The following is a 15,877-nucleotide window of genomic DNA, read 5'->3' on the forward strand; positions in this document are numbered from 1 at the left end:
TATTAAATAGTTGGATGGCTTGACCTGTAATCTTTACTCAAAAAAATAAAAGTTAAGAACAACAATTAATATTTCAAAAAGACATATATTTGTTCGGCTGGTTTTTTTATAGCGATAAATATGTTCATAGATGACAGTTTAAATACCATTTTCTATTTAATAAAATAATTATTCAAAGATAAATTTTTTTTATCTCGCCTTCAATATAAACACCAGATTTTCAATTTTATTTTAAATATTTACAATTTTTTTAATAAAGATTAAAAGTTAAGTCATTCAAATATTTTAAATCAGATTATTTTATTCGTATTTCAAACAATATCAACAATGTAAACCCGAAGCCCCTAGGAAACTCTGCAGAGAAAAAAAATTGATCAAAGATTCAAAAGGTGAAGACGAAGACAGAGCTGGTTTGAGAGTCGTTTCGTGACCGGCTGCTCCATTCCACCTCTCCACCTATCCCCCCTCGTCAGCCCGGTCTATCTTGTTTCATCTCAATTGAACGGATGGCTTCGTTTAAGGATTTCGTCACTTGTTATCTTTTTCGTTCATGTCGACTCTTCGGGTTTGACTGAGGGTTTGTGAATTCATTCCATCCCGTAGTATCTACTATATCTATATATGAATAAGGTATGTGTTTTTTATTGTTGCTTATGACGAGAACACAAAGAGTTGTCTCCTTCTTTCTTTCTTCTTCTTTCTCTCTGAGTGAGTGATGACTGTCCTGGTCCGGTTGATTCAGTTTTCGGTTCCGGTTTGATTCAGTGCCATCTCGGCTGACTGGTGACTGTCCTGGTTCGGTTTGATTCAGTGCCCTCTTCTTTCTCCTCTCTGAGCGGTGACTGTCCCGTTCCGGTTTGATTCAGTGCCTCTCGGCTGTGAATCCCTCTAGGCAGCGTCGAATTTGAAAAGAAAAAGACGTTTCGACCTCAAGGAAGTGTTCGATTATGCAACTCGAAGAAATTACTGCTGTGTCTACATTATCAGAGAAGAAAATCGGAAGGCCCACCTACTTGTTATTTGGGCGCGAATATATCAATTCGCATTTTCTGACTTCACGTATCTTTTATTTCTAGACATGGCAAATTAGATGATTGTACAAGTAGCTCAATGTATAGATTTTAATGTTTTTCAATTTAAACAAAAGAATCATATGTAATAGCTACTTTGTAAATCATCGGATCAATGCAATTGCCTACGGGCTTTCAAACAAAAAAAAAAAAAAAATCAACAATGTAAACAAACAACGTTGCTTAAATTCGGAACCTTAGTCGATCCCAATTCTCCACGTACCAATTGATGTCTCTATCATGGCATCCACTATAAATAGTGATTTCTAATTAAAAAATGATTTAAAAAAATATGGCATGATGCAATACTTTTCTTTGAAGAATAAATGTAAATGTCATGTTTCTAGATTTCATTGATAAAAGACATATGAGTGTTAGTTTTACAAAGTCTTATAAAAGATAAAAAAATAAAATAGAAAAAGATTAAGGTAAGGAAAGAAAAAAAAATATTTACAAAGGCATGATGTAATGATACTTAACAATATGACAACATATGGATGAATATAGTTGAGATAAACCACGTATACATTGCGCGCACTGGTAGTTGATAACAATTCCAAATATAATGGGCATGGAGGATGACATATTATATATATTATAACATAAAGAAGTATAGTATGTAGCATTCCCATTACAGTTGGAATATACGGACTAGTAGCCGAGAGTGGGATCCACTTGGCATTGCATAACAGAATTGCTTTGGTTCTTTCCTATCGCGTGTCTGTTTCTCTCTATCTGACTATCTCTCTCTGTTTTTTCTTAATTTTTTTATTGATTTCTGTTTGGCCACAAACTAGAAAATAATAATAAATATCTGAGCATGGCCACGAATCTGCTGCATTTACCAGGCGACGCAAAGTATTTACCAAATGGTGCAGAATTGACACCAATAACAATGGAAGCGTTTTCCTTTTTGTGTTGCTGCAGCTATGCCTTCTGATGTATTGATCAGATCTGAACCGTCTATTACAATTGGACAGTTCACAGTTTCCTTCCTTTTCCTCTAATTTAATGGTAGTAGTTCGAGCCTTGGAGGGGATGCCAATGCCATTAACAAACTTTTGATTTGGTTTAGTAAGCCCGTGGTCCAGAATCCAGATCGCAGAGCCTGTTTTAACCCGAATTTTTTATTTTTACCATTTGAAGGGGGAGGGAAAAAAAAAAATCTAATAACCACCTTTTATATATATTTCTTTTTTATTTTTACCACTTGCACAGCCGTACCTGACCAAAGTACATTAAATATGACACTGAAGTCCGGATTTTGTAGATTTAGACAGCAGAAGTGGTACAAATAGAATTTCAAAAAAATAGTCATTTTTTTTTTTCAAAGACAGTAAAATTAGATTTTTCACCTGAATGTGAACCTGCAATCTCTCACACAGAGAGCATTGTTTTTACCATTAGAACAAATGATGGTTCTCTTAACACGACATTTTTAATTACTTTTCGAGGTAATAAAAGATGTAGTTGTGGCAACAAACACATTTGTCAAAAACAGAAATGCATAATCAGATAATCCTTAATTTTGATCATTACTAAAAATAAAGTATAATTTGAATTTAAATGTATTTTGACCTTTTATTCCTAATTTTTTTTCAAGTTATTCCAATCCAGAGAAATTAAGAAAAAGAAGTTGTTTCAGATTTTGATTACTTTCCAAGATGCAGAGACCATACGTACTGGCCATATTATTTTCTGCATATTTTCATAGATATTATTTTAAACTATTATTTTCTGCATTCATTTTTTTTTAATAAATGGAAGTCTGGGATAGGCAATGATCCTATTTAATTTAGGCCCAGCTAAATTTTAAGAAAACACACTGCATACAGTCATGTTTAAGGCCCATTTCGGCCTGTAATTAAAAAAATAATCCAGTCCAGTGCATTATATATCCACCAATTGGGCCCATGAAACCCTTCATTTCTGGATAAAACTGTGTGCAGGGTGAGGTCCATTGGTAGGTCAAACTTCTCTTGATTTGAAATAACGACCTGACACGTAATGAGACTGACATGAATGATAAGGAAAAGATAAGTTGGACCTCTGGTGTGTTGTATAGTAAGCTGAGTCAAATTTCTGCATAAACCAATGTGAAACAAATTATCTCGTTGGTTTGAAATGGTCTTTGCCTTGTATTGTGGTACAGACTACAGACCATCTTTTGAGTTCATTCAAATATTAATTAAATGGGAGCACATCTCCGTGTAGATTTTATTTGTGTTTTCTTAGCGCATGAATTTCAAATTCACATAGATATTACCTAATCAATTTTATATCTTTGTATGCTCAAATTAGGGGCTACATTTGGTACCAATGATTAATATAGGTTGTTGGAAGAGTGCGAGTATGCGACCAATGAATTAAATTAATTTAATGTCTGTAATAAGATGCATGCATTCTCCGAATAAATTACTCATTGAACTGATTAGAGTAGCAATAATTTGGGTAATTTAGTTAAATCGAAATAAAATTTGCTTCAATAACAGTACAGTACCAACCTTAGCTTCTTTAGGAACCCAGATTATTTCACTAACCTCTTATTGGTGTAAGACCAATGCTAATGAATCTGATCTTAAATTAACACTAATTCTACTAATGGATGAGACACAACTGTCCCAAGCAGGCCTTCTTATAATCCTATCGGAGAGAACTTCGGCTGGGATTCAGAGGAATAACCTTTTCTTGAACTCGAGGGATCGGACCTATTAGACTACCTAAGGAACAGGGCAAAATATGATGCTCTGGATGCAGAATTCAGTTCAAGGACAAACCCAAATGCACCTAGCTCATCTCTCGCTACCTCAGAGCATTAATGCTTTAACCATACTGTCATACTACCTGTTTTGTTTTTGTGACCCCTGAAGATTGCACTGTTGTATTTTGTAATGTGCTGTTATGTAGTATATCCTGTCTTAGTTGTATTATTAAAACTGATGCTAGAACTCTAATTAGATATACTCTAGGTATGTAGAAACTATAGTATTGGTCAAGATTTAATCTAATTTGATATATATATCTCTGCTTTTGTAAGAATAATATCAATTTCTAATGAAACAGGTGAAAATATCCATTTTTTGAAAAAAAAAAAATGCCTATAATAACGATTGCTATGTTTAATTGTAAAGTCAAACTTGAGATAAGACATAAATAAATAAATAAAGTGACAGTTATGCAAACTGTGGTGACAAAATTATAGTTCTCCAAAAGAACGGTCAATAGAAAACTATATTGCACCTTGAGAATTAAATTTCAAGATTTTTAATTATATTACATTCTTAACATCATTATCATTCGATTTTTTTTTTTCTAATTTATTATAATTGTAGTGCTCATGTTTTGTACTCTCTTCTCATTTAAGAGAGCTTGTATATTTATAGGAATTTTTTTTTTTGGTAAAAGTAGAATTTCACATGTTTCATTATGAAACAACATAGTTCATACAAAAATTCAATTATTTCGAACTAGTGGAACATCAACCAACTAGTATCAGCCAATCACAAAACAAAGTATCACACTAGAAAATCTAATCATACTAATATCACTAAAAATGACTAATATCAATCACACTAGTGGAAGAGGAGCTAGTATCAACTAAATGTTGGTTTTTGGTAGCTCTTGACTTATCTGTTTGACTAAATTTGCAAAACATATATAATTGCATTTTACAGTTTTTCTCTTGAGTATCTGTGCAGGTTCATGATAAGTGAAGGACTAGTAATTACACATCAATGATGAATTGATACACTGCAATATAACATCATGGATGTGGCCATGAAGGCACAAGACACTGGATAGCAAAAACATTAACTCAAGATTAAGGATAACGTATATGTAAGATTGGTAAAATAAGCTTGAGATTGACCTAAGTGAGGCCTACCGTTGTCACGATCCAGTGACCGTGATAACGAAATAAATATATTCTGTACAAATTTCGTGACACATAAAATGGGTTTTAGCGTCACCGAATGCTAATCCTTCCAAAGAATTTCTGTGGTGGGAACCGTTGTAACGGTCATCTATCGTTATCAACAGTGACCACTGTTACACTCCAAACCATTCCGATTGACCTACCGTTATGACGGTCCCCTGTACCGTTACAACGGTCAGCACCACTTACTTCCTTTTTATCAGCTCTCTATAAATAGAAGCTATACCAAGGTTTGGAGTATCACTCTAACCGCTTCCAACTTCAATATTTCATATTTACAGATCTAGAGAAAGTCGTTGTTGCTTGTGAACTCCAACTTCAATATACACAATCAATCTCAAGCTTATTCAATCAATCAGCCAACTCCTAGAGTGATCCTACGTGATCGAATCATTTACTATTTTGAGCCTTGTACTCATCTTGCAATCCATGAAGTCCTTGCGACTCGGATTGTCATGTTATGGCCCTGTGACTTCCCAGAAGAATTGTAAGGGCTCACCAGTTTCACCTTGTACTCCTTTCTCATTGGGTAAAGAAAGGCGCGCCATCAAGAAGGTCGCAAGCCCCGGAGACTAGGTGTTAGTGCCGAATTCAGTAAACAACTCTCCTGTCAAGTGTCTCTAAACTCTACTATTTACTTTACATTTAGTTTATGACAAAGTTATTCTAGTTTTTGCCAAGAATAATTTATAGACATGCTATAATATTATTACTTAGACCAAAAATATAAAAATGTCTATTCAACCCCCCCCCCCCCCCCCCCCTCTAGGTGCCTTTGGGACCAACATTAAAGACCAATCAAGAGACAAAAATCCAGCTGCCTCATCAATGGCATCATAAATGTCTCTGTCATCCGACTCTCCTAAACCAAGAGAAGGGAACATGTCTAAAACCATAAGGGAGCTGAATTTGCCCTAAGAGTCTATATCTAATATTACTATTAGGGGGCCTATATGAGTCAAAGGAGAAACATCAAAAGGCATAATCAATGATAATTTAAAATAAAAATTATCTAAACAAGATTTACACCAATATGAAGTCAAAGCAAAAAATAAAAGATGCTACATAACTAATATATGATACTGGTGTATTTTGAAAACAAATTTTATTCCTGTTCAACCAAACAATCCATAAAGTAGCTACCCTAATTAATTTAACCAATAATGAATATTTTAAAGGTATCCAATAATCAAAATTCCAAAGGTCAGACACTTTTGTGCAATTAAAAACAAAATTATTATGATTACCAATCCAAGACCACAAAGTAGGAATAAATTGACAAGTGACAGATAGTGATGTACAATCTCAGGGGCACCACAAAATAGACAGTCTACATTACCTTGTTAATCTCTAGTACGTAAATTGCATTTAGTAATTATCATGTCTAAGTAATCAAACAAAAACTTCGACCTTAAGAGGAATCTTAGCCTTCCATAAAGTATTGAAAATATGATTTGAAGTACCTCTAAATGAAAGTCATTTATAAAGAGATTGAATAGTAAAAAGACCCGAAGAAGTCCATCTCCAATATATACTATCTGGCTAAGCTGAATCTAAAGCACGAAAAGGAAAAATATTATCATTTTTCATTATATAAAGATTTAGAGTTTTGAAAAATATTTATTTATTTGCAAAATTTACTTGATAGTAAGATTTTGAAAAATTCATTGTTAAAATTCAACTTATTCTAAATATATATTATTTTTCCGAAACGAAACTCCAGCAATCCAATTAGCGATGATGACCGGTGAATTTACATGTATTATTGATTTTCTTTATTGATTTAAAGGTAGTGTATGAAAAACCTCAATCTTTTAACTAAAGTAAATTACATAAAAATCTTGCGTGCAGATTAAATATATGCCAAAAATATTAGTATTAATTTGCTAGTTTCACAAAAAAGAAAAGATTTTGGCGTGTTCTAACTGATATTTAAGAAGTGGTTTGTTCGCTTTGTTTAATTTATAATTATCAAAATAGAACTGTCACAAGTTTAAAATGAAATCCTATACAACAAAACTGAGCGGTTTTATTTAAAATAAGTTTGGTTCGACTACAACTGAATTAACCAAACTACTGCGCCTAATTTGGCTAATGGTTCAACGGGATGGTTTGATTCTGTTTAGATTATAAATAACAATTTGTAGTCTGTCAACTCGTCCGCAGATATTGCATAACCTACCTTAAATTGATTTCTATTTTAAGACGATGGCTCAAATGCCTCATTATTTTCGTACTTCAATCATGTTTCACATTATTATCTCAAATTTTAAAGTTCAAACATATAATCTAAACCGTTTAACAAAATTTTCATATTAAAATATACTTAGAGACTACTTTTTTTTTGAAAAGTTTTTATTATTTTTTAGATAGATACAAAATTATCCGAAATTTTTATTATTATCATAATAAAAAAAAATAAATCAAAACACCCTTGTTTGACCAGAATTCAAAAATTATCCAGGCCGCAGAGCCAATTCGAGAATCCATTTAACGAGATCCGCACAGCCGATCTGTGACCCCACACTGGAACCCGCAGATTCAATCTGCAGCCCCACAGATTTTTGTTTTTGTTTACAAAGTATTATTAATTAATATCAAAGCTCAAAGTTTGAGATATCTTAGATAAAGCCGAACAAAGCTCAAAAGCTCAAAGTTTGGGCACAATTTTCATGTTAAAAAGAAAAATGAAAAATGAAAACTGGGGTTGCTGATTCAATCTGCAAAATCCAGTCTGGGGCTGTGGACTGGTTGTAGGGTCCCTATTAAATGAAGCTGCGAATTGTCTGTGTGGCCTGGGTGTTAGTGGAATTCTCTCAGAACGATGGTATTTTGGTTTTTTTTTATTATTATGGTAGTAATAAAATTTTCGGCAAAATTATTATTTTTGAATGGTTCAAAAGGATCAAAATTTTCTAAAAAACAGTTCTTATCTAAAAATAATAATTTTTTTTGTCAACAAATACATTTTAATATGAAGATCATGTTGAGCCATTAAAATCGTCTATTTATAAACGGAAATAAAAATGCACTGGAGCACGAAAACGCATTTGAGCTTTAATTACATAGCATTAAATCCCCATTATTTATTTATTTATTTTGACAAACTGAAATGTGTAGCATAATCCATTTGTTCTAAACTGCCCTAGACCGAGTCAAATATGGTGACTTTGCAGAAGCCCACTTGGTAGAAAATAAATCTGGGGAATTACAGGACCCTGTAATCTCAATTCGAACCGTTGGTCTTTCTCGAGATTTGTGCATGAAAACTTACTTTTTTTTTAGATCTGTACATAAAATATTTAAACGGTTGATATTGGAATTTCAGAATCCTGTAATTCCTTCCGGGATTACAGCAGATTCGGACTCCACTAAGTCAGGTATGAATTTGACTTCTCTTCTAGTACAAATTCTATTGAATATTTATGATAGATTTCAACCGGCAGATCACTAGATCAAAGTCATCATGATATATCAATTCATTTGCGGCCTAATTTAGCTGTCATTAATATAGTCTAGGGATGTACTATTATGCTAATTAAAAAGAATCCACTGGAGACAAGAACGAAACTAGAAAATTCAAATAGTGGAGCTCAAATATAAAATTTAAAAATATATAATGTAATGGATAACATTTGTACTGAAGTTTTCCACAACCATTATCAACAACTATAACAACTAGACTAGCTACAAGCAAACACTTAAAATATTATACGTGGAGCTGAAATATATATAATTAAAAAAAACCATAAAAGTGGCTAAATATTCTTTGAAGTACAGTTAGACCAGAGAAGATGGGAATTATTAAAATTTTGAAGGATGAGAAGCCAACAGTTTAGCTCAATCATCATGGAGTGGTGGTAATGATTTTCATCAATGCCGTGGTACCCACATACTTTGATTTTTTTTTTTCATAATTAAACTAATCCTTATTGCATATGATTGTCGTATCGCATACAATATACATGCCAACTAACTATATGTGATTAGATATATGCATGCAAAGCACAAAAATGGAACAACTCCCAACCGCAAAATATATAAATGCATAAAGGAATAAATGCACAAACATGCTAGAACAAGAGGAGAGCTCCGAGCTTTTTCCTTTTTTTATTCTGGATCTCGTCATCATCACATTTATGTTTTAAAAAACTTTTAAGTAAAATTATAAAATTCGAATGACCAATTTCAATGTCTATTTATAAGTGCATGTAAAAAATTAAGATTGCTTTATGAGTGTTAAAAGCTTAAAACCACAAAGCAACAATGCAATAAAAATAAAAATAAAAGTATTTTTTTTTCTTTTTTTATGAGTAAAAATTGAAAGTCAAATCATTAAACTAGGTAATATCTACGAAAAATTATCTTTTTTTAATTTTGAACCTGCGACTTCTCACACAGAATATTATTTTTGATACTAGATCAAAGACTAACTCTCACGATATTTTCATCTCTTGACGCTACAAAACTAGAATCACATTTATGCAATTATTGCATTCGAGTGAAAATAATGATCACTAGAATATTGTTTTTTTTTTATTAAAGCAAGGAAATCATTGTAGCCTGGCACTACATTGTGTATTAATTACTTGACAATTGATTACTTTTTTTTCATTATCTAAAGATAAGTATAAACGATGAAACGACAATATCAATATGAACCGTTAAGTCTAATCTTCGTCAAAAAATTTATGTCCAAACATGTAACTAAAATTTCATACTTCCAAATTCATTGGTACTATATTAAATGCCCAAAAATCAACGCGCTGCAATATTATGTTCTTCAAACGACTGTAGTCAACTTGATGTGTTGAATCTTTCTTGATGAAATTAAAACTGAATAGATTTAAACTCTTACATCTTATTAGAGGAAGCAGATATCTTGATCAAGACTAAACATAGTCTCTTTCTTTTTATCAGAACCAATCAGATTTTGTTAGAACTGGTAGCCATTGAATTGTGTAGCATCATTACATTAAATATACTTATCTTATGAGTAATCTTGCAAAACCCAGTTAATATCATTTTCCTTCTATTTTTTAGAATGAACAAAGGATGTGCTGACAGTTGGAGATATAACAATCGTATAATCTAGAATAAATTTCACTTAAGAAATATTAGATCAAAAGTCTCGCATTTTTATTAGCTCGATTGAGCTTTAATTTTTTTTTATAAGTATTATAAATGGGAGAGATTTTCTTGCATGAAGTTTGCATTCAGTGAAAAAAAAGAGCTTTTTTTTCACTTGATATGAAATATTATTTAAGATAAGAAGAAAAAAAAAGAATTTTTTTATTGAAAACTAATTAATTGATTTTAAAATCATGAATACATGCGTTTGAATTAATAGTTCTGAAAGCAATATGTTTAGATTTCAAGCGTGCAAACATTTTCCAAAGTTGGAATATTGTTGTTATTTTGTATAAAATCCGTGTAACTAAGGAATAAGAGGAAATTCTTCATTATGATATAGTATTGACAGGTAAATAAAATTAAAAAAAAAAAAGAGTAAAATAATAATAATAATAATAATAATAATAATAATAATAATGATAATAATGATAATAATAATAATAATAATAATAATAATAATAATAATAATAATAATAATAATAATAATAATAATAATAATAATAATAATAATAATAATAATAATAATAATAATAATAATAAAAACAACAATAGTCCTTTCCCAAATACAATAGCCACGTGGCACATGACCATTGAGTCCATTCTCACCAATCACCATAGAGGTTTAAGAATCAATTTCATTTTACTAAACAACTTCTAAAGTGCAAGTTGGGGGACATCTTACAGCATCTACTTATGAAGTATTAATTCCCTGGCCGCCGTAGATCAAAGCCGGAGTTAATGGATCTGCCATTGACTATGGAAGTCAGATTACACCGTCAGATCTTAGGCGGCGTTAATCTGGATCGTCAATTAAACATTCCTCATCCCTCTTGGCGATGGCGCGTGTTAAAATTGACCCTTCCTCTCTCTTTCGTCGATCTTTCCCCGAAAGATTGAAAACTTCATCGCATCTTAAGCTATAATTCGCTATTATATTAATCTCTCCTCTCTACGAAAGGATAGATATTAAGAGCTGAATACTTGTCAGCAATACCCAATTTCTTCCCACGTGATATTTTCTGAAGGTTAAATCCCTCTTGCGATTGTTTGAGTAGATTTCTGTTTTGGGGGTTTATTTGCGAGATTGAATTCGAGAGATGGATGCGGCTCCAGTGATGGAATTCAGACCGGCTATAACACATGGAGGTCGATATTTGCAATATAATATTTTTGGAAATTCGTTTGAAATTACTGCCAAGTATCAGCCTCCGATCATGCCTATTGGAAGAGGAGCTTACGGGATTGTCTGGTAAAAATTCCCCTATAGTTTCTGTTGCCTTTATAGTTTTATTGTTTCGCGTATTTTTTATGGTTCGAGGAGTTCTTTTCATGTTTATTTGTTTGCAGCTGATTAACATTTGTTTCTGGTTGACCATTTAGAAGGCCAACGAATTTATTTTGATTATATGTGCCTGTTTTTTGGTTTCTTATTTGTGCAGTTCAGTGATGAACTCGGAGACAGGAGAGATGGTGGCAATAAAAAAGATCGCAAATGCTTTCGATAACCACATGGATGCAAAGAGGACTCTTCGAGAAATCAAGCTACTCAGGCATTTAGACCATGAAAATGTAAACAAATTTCTTCCTGATTTCGATTTTTCAGAGATGTAGTGTCGTTTTAGAAAGTTGGATGATTTCTTCAAAAATTGAGAAAGTCTGCACTATCATAGGAGATTAAATAGTACTGATCCAGAAGATATAAAAAAAATGAATTACTTCATAATTAATTCGGAGCATCAGTTATACTTTGGTAATTAGTCAAATCTTATTTTCTATGTGTAACTCCATTAATTCAGTAAACATATAATATTAATTACAGAGTAGAGTCAGATAGGAGGTGAAGTATTTATTAATTGTAGGTCTCCTTTGCTGAAAACTAAAAAAACTTCAATAATTGAATTAATTGCTTTATTGCCCTGCTGATTCAAACTACTTTTACCACAAAAAAGTTTCTCTGTGCTGTTCCTTTCAAATTAATACGGTAAAATGGTGTTATTTTAACAGATAGTAGGAATAAGAGATGTTATTCCCCCATCAGTCCCACAAGCATTTAATGATGTATACATAGCAACTGAGCTTATGGATACGGATCTTCATCATATTATCAGATCAAACCAAGAATTGTCTGAAGAACACTGCCAGGTAATTGAATTTCTCTCAACACTTTCTATATTTACTTCTAGAAATAAATTCTTACCTGTCATCTAATTCAGATAATAATACACCTTGAAAAAAAAGACATTTATAGTTATGTATAGCAATTCGGTTTTCTTCAGGATTTCATAACGAAACTTCCAAATTTTCAAAAGAAAATATTTGAGAAATAATATCTATCTCATGCATAACTAATTGGTTTCTATTTTTGTCCACAGTATTTTCTGTACCAAATCCTGCGCGGCTTGAAATACATCCACTCAGCACGTGTAATCCATCGAGACCTAAAACCGAGCAATCTCCTGCTAAATGCAAATTGCGACTTAAAAATATGTGATTTTGGGTTGGCACGGCCCACATCAGAGAATGACATCATGACGGAGTATGTGGTTACAAGATGGTACCGGGCCCCAGAGTTGCTCTTGAATTCCACTGACTACACCGCAGCAATTGATGTGTGGTCGGTTGGGTGCATTTTCTTGGAGTTGATGAATCGCCAGCCATTATTTCCAGGCAAAGATCACATGAATCAGATGCGTTTGATAACTGAGGTAAGGATTATCAAAGAGGGTTCATATATTACTAGCATAATTGGATTATTGTAGTAGATAGACTGAGAATTGATCGTGTTGACGGTTATTGGAAAAATGAGATATTTCAAACCAGCCTAGTTGCACAGTTAATGAATAGTCGGTACCTTATTAAGCAGATATGTATGAGTTTCAGTGCATGGTATGATAGCAAATTGGTATTAGATCTAGATTCCAAAATAAGAATGCTCCAATTTAGTGTTTGATATCACAACTAATTTGTGTTTATCACATTAGGAATTCTGTTATTGAGTTACAGATTGATATTTAGTTTAACACGAATTTCATTCTCTTTTGGGTTTGATTAGCTTATTGGAACACCTACTGAAGAAGATATGGGGTTTGTCAGAAATGAAGATGCAAAAAGGTACATGAGACACTTGCCTCAATTCCCCCGCAAGAGTTTCGTAGTGACGTTTCCACATGTTCATCCCACTGCGATTGACCTCATTGAAAGAATGCTCACTTTCAATCCCTTACAGAGAATTACAGGTATTAACAATCAATGCACCTTCACTAGAAAGAAATGGCATTATTAGGTTTTTTTATGGTCGGTGGCAAATGCCAGCTGACAGTTATATTGATAAAAAGGTATAATTACAAAGATTCGTAAGTACAAAAATTAAACTCCTCCTTATTCTATACATTTTAACACAAATTCTAACCGGACTTGGTTAGCAATTCAAAGTACAAACCCAGTTGAAGCTGGACATACTTCATCCATTTTTCAATTTCTGTGGCCGGATCACTTATCAGGCAGGGTACTTCTTTTCGAATGTTTGAGAATAGTACTTCTTTTCGAATGGCATTATTAGTTTGCATTTCATTATTATTTTCTACTAATTATATCTGCAACTTTTGCTTACAGTTGAAGATGCACTTGCACACCCATATTTGGAGAGATTGCATGACATAGCCGATGAACCAACATGTACCGAGCCTTTCTCCTTCGACTTTGAGCAGCAAGCTTTGACTGAAGATCAAATGAAGCAGTTGATATACAACGAATCCATTGCTTTCAATCCAGGGTATGGCCATTAAAATAATAAAATATGAAGTATGAATCTGCAATAACGGATTTCTGATGTTCACACCCTTATACTATTTAATGTAAATATAAATTCGAATGCTGAGATTGTTCAGGTAGAATTTAAAGATTGTTTGATACTGTTCTCTTTTCTTTCTTTTTATTCCCTTTTGTTTTGTTTTGTTGCTACGGAATAGAGCGAGGAGGTTATTTTCTATGCTGTGGAATGTGAAGAGATTTGTTTATTTATTTATAAATGCGACTGAACTGTGATCAAATGTTTGTGCAATGAAATCTTGTTTAAAAAATGAAAATATCATTTCAAACTAATTCTCTTTACAATTGACTGTGAAAGGAAATCCTTTTTTACGTCTCTTTCATGAATATTGAATAGCTTCTGAAAGGATAGTTCAATAACGTGAGATAATTCAAAGTCCAGAAATAAGCATGCAGTTAGTGTTGTAAATTGTATCAATATATTAATTTGGCGCTTAAAATCCGAAAAAGGATGTCCTCCAAAAAACCCATAAAATGTAACCAAATGATAACCGAAATGGGATGGAAGTCGACATCAAATTATTTCCTGTTAATTTCGATTTCTTTTTTATTGGTAAAAGTCCGATGTAAAAAAGTCAGAAGTTAAAGAGTCTCTATAAAAAGGGATCATGAGATGGAAAAGAGAAGTGTAGGCTTTATTTCAGGAGCACTTACCAGTCAATATGTTACAAGACCAGTAGAGAAGCAAATATTCATGGTTCAGCATGTTGCCACCACTAGACTCCATTAGAAAAGGACTAACACCGTGTTTGGTTGTGGTCTAAAGAGTAGAATAAGGAGTTTAGGCCTCGTTATTCCACTAAACGTGCCTTAATTTAGCCGGATTAAGATAGTATAAGATGATCTTTAGGCCGGCCTAAATTAAACCACCTCACGTGATGGTTTAATTTTTATTCTACATCGTGGCCTAACTTAAATGATTATAATAATATTTTATTTGTATATAATTAGTATATTATTATTAATAATTATTATTAGTATATAATTATATAATTAATATGTTAATATATTAAATAATTATTATATAATTAATATCCTTTTATTAACAGTTATTATCAATAAATAATTATATAATTATTATGTTATATTGTTAATATATTAAATAATTATTATATAATATTGTAATATATTATAGTTATTATTAATATATTAATATTGTGTAATTAGTATCTTATTAACGATATATAACTATATAATTAGTATGTTATATTGTTAATATATTAAATAATTATTATAATAATATTATAATATTTTATAGTTATTATTAATATATTAATATTATATAATTAGTATCTTATTATTAATAATTATTATTAATATATAATTATATAACTAATATCCTATATTGTTAATATATTAAATAATTATTATAATAATATTATAGTATATTAATATTATATAATTAATATTTTCTTATTCATAATTATATAATTAATATGTTTTATTGTTAATATATTAAATAATTATTATAATAATATTACAATATATTATAATTGTTATTAATATATTAATATTATATAATTAGTATCTTATTATTAATAATTATTATTAATATATAATTATATAATTAATATTTTATATTGTTAATATGTTAATTAATTGTTTTAATAAGATTATATAATTAGTATTTTAATATTAAGAATTATTATTAATTTATTAAATAAATTTTATAATAATATATAATATATTACAGTTATTATTAATATATTAATATTATATAATTAGTATCTTATTATAAATAATTAACCAATTTAGGCTTTCAAAAGTTTAGTCCACCAACTCTAACCAAACAAGGAATAGTTTAAGCTATGATTTAACTTTAGGTCTCAACCAAACATGAATAATTTAGACCGACCTAAGTTGGAAAAAAACAATTTAGACCTCCTTAGCTTTTAGGCCACAACCAAAGGGT

The 15,877-nt window shown here is 31.3% G+C and overlaps 1 protein-coding gene across 2 annotated transcripts; it reads left to right on the top strand.

The window, feature by feature from the left end:
• Positions 1-10,975: 10,975 nt before the first annotated feature.
• LOC144555313 (mitogen-activated protein kinase 5) lies at positions 10,976-14,222 on the top strand. 2 transcript variants are annotated; one of them, XM_078303602.1, is made up of 6 exons: positions 10,976-11,386; positions 11,577-11,706; positions 12,142-12,279; positions 12,510-12,842; positions 13,190-13,373; positions 13,750-14,222. In XM_078303602.1, exons 1-6 carry the CDS (start codon positions 11,235-11,237, stop codon positions 13,920-13,922), a joined length of 1,110 nt encoding a protein of 369 aa, XP_078159728.1. In that variant the 5' UTR covers positions 10,976-11,234; the 3' UTR covers positions 13,923-14,222. The 2 variants fall into 2 exon arrangements, with proteins under 2 accessions (XP_078159728.1, XP_078159729.1); XM_078303603.1 differs by having other exon boundaries at positions 11,098-11,386; positions 13,190-13,420; positions 13,697-13,811.
• Positions 14,223-15,877: the final 1,655 nt, after the last annotated feature.

This window comes from Carex rostrata, chromosome 6 (assembly GCF_964058835.1).
Source record: "Carex rostrata chromosome 6, lpCarRost1.2, whole genome shotgun sequence".
Classification (NCBI taxonomy): domain Eukaryota; kingdom Viridiplantae; phylum Streptophyta; class Magnoliopsida; order Poales; family Cyperaceae; genus Carex; species Carex rostrata.

What these genes read in the sequence shown, in the direction of transcription:
- LOC144555313 (XM_078303602.1), top strand. Translation starts at nt 11,235, where the DNA reads ATGGATGCGGCTCCAGTGATGGAATTCAGACCGGCTATAACACATGGA. An exon ending in AGATGCGTTTGATAACTGAG is followed by an intron (nt 12,843 to 13,189) that starts GTAAGGATTATC and finishes GGGTTTGATTAG; the next exon opens with CTTATTGGAACACCTACTGA. An exon ending in TCCCTTACAGAGAATTACAG is followed by an intron (nt 13,374 to 13,749) that starts GTATTAACAATC and finishes TTTTGCTTACAG; the next exon opens with TTGAAGATGCACTTGCACAC.